The sequence below is a fragment of the Gavialis gangeticus genome, unplaced genomic scaffold, assembly GCF_001723915.1.
Source record: "Gavialis gangeticus isolate Ggan-Ray unplaced genomic scaffold, GavGan_comp1, whole genome shotgun sequence".
Taxonomy (NCBI): domain Eukaryota; kingdom Metazoa; phylum Chordata; order Crocodylia; family Gavialidae; genus Gavialis; species Gavialis gangeticus.
In genome coordinates, this window is record NW_017729006.1 from 7,590,090 (window position 1) to 7,600,821 (window position 10,732).

At 40.3% G+C, this 10,732-nt stretch overlaps 1 protein-coding gene across 1 annotated transcript in view; it reads left to right on the top strand.

Annotated features, from left to right (window-relative positions):
* Positions 1–10,732, top strand: part of ZCWPW2 (zinc finger CW-type and PWWP domain containing 2) — a 151,230-nt gene that overhangs the window by 21,095 nt on the left and 119,403 nt on the right. The window contains 1 exon segment of the mRNA XM_019508705.1: positions 6,082–6,241. Within this exon segment, the coding sequence (XP_019364250.1) occupies positions 6,082–6,241 (160 nt within the window).

A 10,732-nucleotide genomic window follows, 5' to 3' on the forward strand; every position in this document is an offset into this window, starting at 1 on the left:
CGGAGTTTTGAAAAACTATATTTCAGTTACATAAACTGTGATTAATCACAAAAGTTTCTTCAATAGCTCTCCTACCCAAAAGTACATACTGTCAGTTTATTGTCTGAATTGGCAATCTTATAAAAAGTGAGTTTTACTAAAATTTGCCAAACTGTCAGAACTACTGTTGTATCAGCAGATATATGTATTTTAGTAAGGATGGTAAAGTACAATATATGTGTCCAATGACTGAGGAATTTAAATTCTTTCAGAGAAGGAGGAAGACCTCTAGGATTTCTCCTCTTCTCACTATTTAAAGCCAAAAGAAGCTTTAGAAAATCCTAAATCTAAGAAGTAGCCCAGGTAACTGTAAGAAGTTTTACAAAAATGTGCTCCCCAGCTGAGCGGAATTATTGTTTTTAAATTGTTTATTTTAAAAGAAATTTAGAACTTACTCTCTCAACCCACCATTTATGTCTTTGGTAATGGGTATATTTTAATTTTGATTTATATTCTGGGAAATTTTAATTGTATAAAATGGATGTGTAATCATCAACATAAACACTATAATTAAACTCTATCAATGGTAACCTCCTTTAAGTATATAACTTCAGTTTTCAGTGTTATACAAACCAACAACATCATCTCTTTGCATAGTTCATATACAGCTATAGCACAATATATCTCTGGTAGAAAGTTAAGTGTAAAATACTTAAGCATGAGCTGAAAGTTAAACCCATGGTCAAGTGCTTTCCCAATTTGGGCCAGTGCCTTACATACAGTAAAATATACTTCTGTAAAAGACACAGGTACTGAAACATGTCTTGTAACAACACTGTTAGTGTGTTTGACTGCAAAAAATAGAGCAAAGTAAAATGTCTACTTGCTTATACTCAAAAAATATGAGAACCATTTTTATAAAATATTTACTGGCTAGAAGTTGTTCTTCCTTTAGTGCTAACTGTAGTTAGAGCTAAAACATCTTTGTTTATATGAACTCTCTGACTTTTTTAAAATTAGTCATAGATTCATCTGCTGGATAATCATGCTAGGCACGTCTACACAAGACATTTACTGTGGAGTTGACTAATTAGCTCCAAGTAAAATGTGAATGTCTATACATGCAGTGCTATTAGGGCAGAGTAAACTAATTATCTCTGCCATAGGAAAGTACTGCCAGGCACAAATACTATCCTATATCAGAGTTACTTACTATGCTACAACACACATGTAGATGTTGACAGGGCTGGCTGGGGCACTAGGGTGCTTCAGTGTGTGGGCATATGTTTCCTAGAAACACACACACGGACACGCACATGCACACACAGTTTTAAAAATATAAAAATATATAGCTTAATTATTAGAAAGCCTACATTTTAGTATGCTATAAAATAGTGAAATATATATTTCTTATTTGCTTGGTAATAATTTTTTGTTCATATTTGTATCAAGCCGCATTCAGATGACAACTTGAATTTAATTAAACACACGAAACCAGTGCTTCAAATTTATTAAACAAAACTTTAATGTTTTAGATACAGAAACTTTTTTTAAATCAAAACATGGTGCACAGTTACAACTAACTAATTATTAAATGCTAGTATTAGCAGTATGAACTGTGATTAGTGAATTATACCAATTATTTCAAGTCATCCTCGAGGAAATTTTCTAAAATGTGTAGGAAAAATCATTTGAACTTATGTACCTACATGCCTAATTCTATTTAAAAAGGTCCTTTCTGTTGCACACACTTTTCTGTAGTCTGTTTCCTCTCCCTGTGACATAGTCCACTGTACCCTTCACTCTTCCCACCCTTCCCCTTCACCCCCACCCTGCAAAAATACCTTCTCCTCAACAATCTATGATTTTTGCTATTGTAACCCTCTGGCCTTGTGTGCTGTAGTATTTTAGTTTAGAGACATGGATAGAACACTTGAGGAATTAATGTTTACATCTCTGTACATATGCAAAGGGACCAAGAAAGGCCATTTAACTGAAGTACCCAGAAGCAAGGGGTTGGGAGTTACAGATGGTTATTTTTCCCTTACCTGGAGAATAAGCCTCCATTTTGGATACAGAATCATAACATCAAAATTTGAGAGCTGAGCTAATGAGAGCTCAAGTAGAGAAAATAAAACAGGAGTTTGATACCATCTCATGAGATTCAATAAGGAGAAGTACAAAGTCCTGCACTTAGGGTGGAACAACCCCTCTTCTCAGGAGAGGCTGAGGGACCTGGGCTTATTTAGTGTAGAGAAGAGAAGACAGAAGAGATTTAAAAGCAGCCTTCAACTACCTGAAAAGGGGTTCCAAAGAGGATGGAGCTAGACTGTTCTCAGCGGTGGCAGATGACAGAACAAGGAGCAATGGTCTCAAGTTGCAGCAAGGGAAGTTTAGCTAAGATATTAGGAAGAACTTTCTCACTAGTAGGGTAGTATAACACTGGGACAGGTTACCAAGAGAGGTTGTGGAAGCTCTATCCTTGGAGGTTTTTAAGACAAGTCTAGACAAAGCCTTGGCTGGAATGGTTCTGCTTTGAGCAGGGGGTTGGACTAGACCATAGTTTCTCAACCTGGCTACAGGTACCCTTGGGGGTACATGAATCACAGGCAGGGGATACACGTGTATCCCAACTCTCTCTCTCTCTCTCTCGCCCTCTTCTCCTCTCTCACCCTCTTTTCCTCTCTCTTGCCCCTTCTTCCTGTCAAAACTATGGCAAACAATTTGGTACACCACGCACCGTGTGGTGCTTTAAATTCCTCAGTAATTATTTGGCATGGGTTCAGCCCTCCTAGTTTGGCCAACATCACTTCTAGCTCAGGTACATACTCAAGTTGTGCACCCCTGGTATAAAAGGTGGCAACCCTACCCACACCAGATCAGACATCTGTCATATCACAACCTTATATACACAGCCCTTCTTCCAACATATGGCACACAGTCTGTAAACATAAAATCCCCTGGAAAATTGACTGTTGGGGTACTTATTAAAGTTTTCAGAAGTTAGGGGGTACTTGCTACTTAAAAGGTTCAGAAACACTAAACTAGATGACCTCCTGAGGTCCCTTCCAACCCTAATTTTCTATGATTCTATGATCCAGATGAGTTCAGTGGATAATCTTGATCAAGGAGTATACATGATGGCATTTGCTGGAGTTAGAGGCCAGGTTCCAACACCTGTGATGACTTTGCTGATCTTTTGCATTCAGCATTATAGACCCCACATCCCTTTCAGGGTCAGGACCCTAATACATGAAATATTGTGCCATATTTTTAAAGCTTGCCCTCAGAAGTTACACTCCCCCATCCCTCATTCTTATATAGAAGAAAATCAGCCTTTAACCCCTGAGTTTTTATTAGAGGCTCATTGACTCAACATGTTATTTTATTTAAATTATTTCTATAGATTAACTTTTATTAGTAAATGTTTAGGATTGGGAATCCAAAAAAGATGACAAAGCCAGCAGGGAAATGCAGATCGCCCAAGTGAGGGACTAACAATCGAGGGATGGGGGTGAGGAGGGGAATGCAACTAAGTTGCAGGAGATACAATGTTAGCCATCTAAGCCCGGGGGTGGGGTATGAGGGGAAGGGGAGGGAGGGGGTTTGCGATGCTGAGAGAGAAAGGAGATAGATACACACAAACCCGTTACAATGATCCACAATGGTGGAGGAAGTGGTTCAGAGGAAGTGGTTCAAAGGAAATGTCTCAGTCCATATAGAGTCTCATCGCGGGGGTCCTCTTTGGGTGGAGCAGGGTCGTCCGTGGTTGAAGAATCCTCTTGGAAGTGAAGGTCCGTCTGGTGCAGAGCGGGGGCAGTTCAGGCAGTCCTCTCTGGGTCCGGTCCAGTGGTGGCTCATCTGGTGGGGTCGGAGTACTGGCAGAGGCCCGTGATGTGTTCCATGTAGATGTCACGGGACCAACGGATGGTGTCAGACACCATGAGGCAGCACATCAGCTTGGCGTAGCAGCAGGAGACACGGCAGGCACACAGGACGCTCTCGCTGCTGAGGTCCCAGGCTCTGAGCGTTCCCACAATGAGTGCATCGACCGTCACGTAGAAGCCGCGGCCCCTCAGGGTGTCAGCCAGTGGGGTGTACTTCTCCCGCTTGCGAACCCAGGCATCGGTGAAGGCTTGGCGCTAGTTCTCGAAGGGGATGGTGACGTCCATGATCACGACCATGGACCTGTATGTATACCCTAGCCTATATTGTGCTAAATTAAAAAGTAAAGCTTAATTATAATTTAAATTGTAAAAATCCAATTTAAATAAAAAATCCAATTGAAATTTTTTTAAATCAGATTTTATCCACCCTGCTAGTTAAGCTAATTAACTAACACTGGAAAGAAATCATTGTTAAAGATAGAATCCCCATAATGCACACCTTAGAGTCTGCTTCTCGGTATAATCACAACAGTTCAAATTGATTTAAGTATGTTAACTGACAAAACCTAGATTTGAATATGTTGTTTTCATAGAATCAGTTTTTCATTTTGGAAGTTCCACCTGATGTTGCTCACATACTGCTACAAAGGTTGTTAACTTTGCACAGTATACAAGATATCTCTGCACTTAAAGTTTTGGTCTGTTGACTTCATTCACATGGAAAAGATTCTTACTGGGCAAATGGTCTTGGAAGGACTGTTTGAAGAGTGTTGTTCAACATGAACAAAAGTGGTAGAATCTAGACATTATGCCTTTGCCTGTGGAATAGCAACTGAGTATGTTAAATGGTTTGTGTCATAAGAGAATTGACATGCTATCTCACCTTCAGCGTGAAGCTGTTCCCTGGTGTAATCGCATGTCATAAAATGATGATTCTTAATGGAAACATACAAAAGAAAACACCCCTGCTGCAAAAAACCAAACCAAACCGTATTCCTCTATTCAACACTTTACCCTTATGTAAAGGCTTCACAAGTGCATTTGGTCCTTTCTCAGGGTTTCATAACAGCCCTGGGCCCAGTATTAGAAATTCCTAGTTCTCTTGTCTAGTCCAGGGATCATACCAGTCTCTATTTGTAAGTGTTTCTACTGAACTGATTGATTCCAGACTTTGTTTAGAACAGCAACCAATCTCTCTGAGGAACCCCATACCACTTCCAAACTCAGTTCAGAGCACTGCTTTATATTGTCCCGTCTTCCAAATCTGCTTCACTGTTTACAAAAAACTGTGACCCTTCCCAGAGAAGACTAACTCTTTACCTGGAAATCTTAGGATCAGGTGTGTGAAGTTTGCCATAGTACAAATAAAGGAATATATTTGATTTTTATCTCTCTCTATCAACTATTACCATATTTTATTTGCCTCTGTATATTTTTCTTTGGTTATTATATATGCATGTCGATATTATGATGATGATACACACACATATGTATGTATATATGTATGCATATGTATATATATGTTTATGTATATAACTCTTTACCCTTTTTCTTTCAAGTGCTCCTCTTGATTTTTATTATGGTGACTATTTATGAGTCTTTACTATGTGTTGTGCTCTCCCCCTTTGTTTTTTGTCAGACTGAACTAGTATTAGGTTTTCCCTACCTGAACAAACAAAAGCAATGCTTCCATAAGTAAAATGATCCCATATCATAGCACAGATGGATTTTTCAGAAGTAATGAGAAGATTTTTAAATTCTGACACGGGGCAGAAAACTTGAAGAAATGTTCATGTCCATAAAAGGCTTGGAAATCTGAGCCTCGGGAAGGACACTAAATCTCCTATTTCCTTTTTATCTGTCCTTTTCACACTCTTCTTGTATTATGTTTTTGTAGTTGACAAGTTGGCAAAGTAAGTTTCAAATAAACAAGGACTAAAAGTAGTTTTTTCTTCAAACTCATGGTGGAAACTGAAATGACTAAGATTCTGTCATTTCATGAATATAGATTAAATGGTGACATTTCATTTTGTGCTCAAGAGACGTGAATAGGTTTATCTGACCTTTGTGATGAATTGATTGTTAGTATTATATTTATTTAGAAAGCCCCTAAAGCATGCTAAGCACAGAGGAAGAAATATTTGGTGGTAATAGAGGTATGGAGTATTGGTTGGGGAGTGCTTGAATATATGTTTTTAATTTTTTTTTCCTGAAGATGGCCTGGCATAATCTGTCCTGATCTTGTTAATGGACAGCATGTAACACATGATTTGGATGGGTATCTTGAGAGTAATCATGTAGAATACCTTGGGGATCCCCATTCCAGAGGTTGGGTTGCAGTAAAACATATTGGTCATTATTCTACTTCAGTTAAGGTAGGTACAATAATATGTTAACTTTTCATAAAGCTGACATTTTATATACAGGAATGCATTTATATGAAAAAAGAGTTAAGTCACTTACTGTCATGGGCACAACCCAAACCTGGAAGGGGAGGCGGGGCAGTTTGGGACAGTGCTACAGTGGTTGCAAACCAGGAGTCCGGAAGCTGAGAATTGAAGCAAAGGAAGCAGGTTGGAACAAGACAGGATGGAGGCTGGGAGAAGTTCAGGCAGAATAATGCAGAGAAAACAGGGAGCTGAAGATCATAGAACAGACCGGGGACCATGAGTACTGGGACTAGAGAGAGTGTGATCTGTCTCTATATCAGCCCACAGAGCACTGGCAGGGCTACTGCTTGTATGCAGCAGCCATGCCAAACATGTTAATCAGGGCCAGCTGAGGGCAGAGGCAATCAGCAGTGGACAACTAGGCCCATCCAGGCTATCGGGACCAGTGGGGGCTGGTCTGCACAGCAAGCAGATAAACTAACACAGTTAACACTATGTTTATTTTGAAAGATAAAATAAAATTGATTCTGATAGCAAATAAATGCTGGAAGATTTATTTTGATATGACAAATAGTGTGTGAAACCAGATGTAAATAGTGTGTAAATAGTGTGTGAAACCAAAATTAATATTATGTTAATTATTTGGAATGTTTTATTTCTCTTGTAGCAGATTAAGAATATCAACTTGAAAGTTGACTAATGAAATTAATATTTGGTATAAGTTATAATTATAAACATGAGTTTAGGCAGTTCCTTTTTAAAGCATGTTACTGGTATCTTACAGCAATTTCTTAATTTTGAGTTGTGAATGTTAAATGGCTTTAGTTATCCTGAACAGAGTGTGCATGTTTTCTGGGAAAGTTTTTTTTCCTTGTTCATTGCTTCTTCAACAAATGTTGATAAATATGTTCTGAAAGACATATAAGAAAACTACTTATATCCTGTTTACAGTACTGAGTAGTACAAGGTAGGTTAAAAATGCTATCTTATTTTTGTTTAACTAATTAGACCTATCTTTAAACTAGTTTGGGTTTATTTTTACCAACTCATATCAAATCATGGTTTAATGAACTGGGACCAAAATAAATCAATAAAGTATTATTAACAGAGTAGCTGTTATCTATATCTATATCTATAACCATACCCACTTAATAAGTAGTGTACCTGTTATCTACATCTACATCTGTACACATGCATTTACTAAGCATTTTGAAGTTCAACAAAGAAATTAGCAAGACATCTCCTTCAAAGGAAGAGGAATTAACTTTTAGAAAGATACAGTTTATTTTCCTAGACAGTAATTTGGGTTGTCCTATTAAGTGTTTTGCAAATTCTGCTGCAAATGTGCAAACCACATTTTCTTGTGTATAACATGGCCCAGAATATAATACATATCTTGTTCTTGAAAAGCAGAATGAAGATAAAAAGGTATTTCCTTGTAGTAACTGAGTAGCAGCAGCTAGAGAGCTTGCACGTTGTTTTGCTTCTTATGGATTGCCGCAGCTTTTACTTTTGGTTTCATCCAGTAAGTGGCAGAACTTGTGCTTACCATGTTTCTCACATATAATGCACACTTGAATTTCCAGCAGCTGTTTCTTGGAAAAGTTGTGTGTTTTATGCAAAAAATATGGTATTTTATATATAAACTTTGCGAGTATGACTAACTGTCTGCTTTATAGATTGTATTTATTTCTTAAGGAACTACTCAATGTCCTGCCTTCCCTTTAGTGTTTTTGCAGGACAGAGTGTATCATTTCTCTGTGACATTCTAAACTCTCCAGATAAAGAGACTGCATTTGTCAAATGCTAAAACTCTGGATGTTTTACAAAAGTTTACTCATAAAATTAAAGTAAATCATGCTGGCACCTTAATCAAGTTTTCCATTATTCCTGCCTCATATAAATCTTCAGGATTGGGGCAGAGTTATTAGTTTAAAGGATATCTGAATATAGTTATCGTATTGGTTTACAGAACATACCTCTTGTTTTTCTTGTTTTTAGCACAGAACAAGGTGCTATGTTTTTGCCTTTCTGCCACACAGGAATATTTACCTAGTCCAAAGCAGTGGTTGCTACCCAGTTCAGTTACCAAGGTATTTATGTGTTCTTGTACATAGCTGTTCAGCTAATGTGCAGGCAGTTTCAGTTTTTAAATTTCCTGACAGGACACATTCCTGCTTGTAGGGTGTGTCTATACAAGATGTTTGTGTGCACATGCTTACTGCACAGGAAACCTTGCTAATAGTGAGTAAATGTGCTACCGGCAAATGCAAGTAGCAAATTTACTTGCAATTACTAACCGTGAAGTAGTACTCATGTAGATGCCTGATTGGCAGCAAGTCCGCTCTTGGTCAGCCAGCCACCAGGGAGAGGGAGTTTGCTCCCTGCCCCCAGGAGCTGTCTGGTGCCATGGTGGGTTCTGCCACCAGACCCCAGGTGGGGACTATGTCCCCCTGCCCCAGCAGCAGGGAGCTCCAAGCACCTTGCTCCAAGATTGTGATTGGGGAGCAGAGGGCTGGGAGATCATTATCTCCCAGTGCGAGCTCCTTAGTTGTGGGGTCAGCACTGGACGATAAGGATCTCCCAGCACCAGCCCCGCAACTACAGAGCTGGTGCTGGGAGCTCCCTGCTAGTGGGGGCTGGGGAGCCTCTTCCCCACTCAGCTCTACAATCTCAGTTCTGAACAGAGAACAAGCTCTCCAGCTTGTTCCCCACTGTTAAGCTGTTATACTGTAGGGTTGGGGGCCTCACCTTCCAGATGTTCTACTTGAGTGTGCCATCTGGGAAATGGTCAGGGATTGTCACTATCCTCTATCTCGGCTGTTCTGCCTTTGCCCACCATGTCTTGATGGTACTTCAAATCTAGGTGGGAGTTGGAGTTGGAGTTGGAGTTAGAGAGGCTGGCAATCACTAGCCCTTCCCAGGGTCTTCTTCATGGGGCTACTCCTTCCCTTTACACCCTTACAGTGGTCTCAAGTTGCAGCAAAGGAAGTTTAGGTTAGATATCCAGAAAAAAACATTCTGACTAAGATGGTAGTAAAACCTGGATGGATGTGGGGGGAAGGGGGAGGTGTTTGCCAATCAGTGGTCAGTGTTGAATAGGTGAGAGAGCACTTAGAGCGGATGCATGTCTTCAAATTGGCAGGACCAGATGACTGCTGAGAGTGCTGAGGGAATTGGATGGAGTCATTGCGGGACTGTTGGTGAAGGTATTTGAAGACTTGTGGTGCTTAGGAGAGGTCTTGATAGACTGGAAAAGTATCAGCATGGTGCCAATCTTTAAGAAGGGGAGGAGGGAGGATCCAGGAAACTATAGGCCAGTCATTTTGACCTTGATACTAGGTACATTTTTGGAAAAAAATATCACGTCCATTTGTGAGAGACTGGCAGAAGTCATGATGCTGAAGGATAGCCAACATGTTTTCATTACAGGCAGGTTGTGTCTGACCAACCTCATCTCCTTCTATGATCAAATAATGAACCACTTAGATGTGGGAGATGCAGTTGATGTCATATACTTGGATTTTAAAAAGACCTTCGATATGTTCTCCTGTGATGCTTTTATAAAAAAACTGGGGGATTGTGGGCTGGCAGAGTCCAGGTGAGTTGGGAACTATCTAAGCGGTCGAACCCAGAGAGTATTTGTGGACAGGCTTGTATTGTCTCGGCAGGATGTGGCCAGTGGTATCCTGCAGGGTTTGGTTCTTGACCCCATGCTGTTCAACATCCTTATCGGTAATTTAGATGAGGATGTGGAAAGCACACTGGGCAAGTTTGCAGACACACTAGTGCCCACAGGTCAAGCACTCTGGCGAAGTTTGCAGACCCCCTAAGTTTTGGGGAAAAGTGGGTAGGATGCAGATCCAAGTGGACCTGGACAAGCTGGAAAGGTGGGTGGAGTGGAACCAGATGCAGTTCAATAAGGATAAATGCAGAGTGCTTTACCTGGGGAGAAGTAGCCAACAACATGAATATAGGTTAAGAGGAGATGTCTTGGCCAGGACAATGACAGAAAGGGGCCTCAGGGTTATGATTAATCACAGGATGAACATGAGCTGCCAGTGCGATGCTGTAGTCAACAGAGCTAATAGCATACTGGGATGCATTGGCTGATGCATCATGAGTAGGGCTAAGGAAATGATACTTGTTCTCTACTCAGTGCTGGTAAGACCCTAGCTGGAGTACTGCGTCCAGTTCTGGGTGCTGCACTTCAAAAAAGACATGGAGAATCTTGAAAGGGTCCAGAGAAGGCCACAACAATGATTAAGGACCTGGAGGACAAACCTTATGAGGAAAGACTAATGGATCTGGGAGTGTTCAGCCTGAGGAAGAGAAGACAGAGGGGGGACTTAGTGGTCATCTATAAGTATATAAGGGGTGAATATCAGGCCCTGGGAGAAAACTGTTTACTAGGGTGCCCCAGGGGAGGACAAGGAGCAATGACCATAAATTGTTAGAGGATGGTTTCAGGTTGTA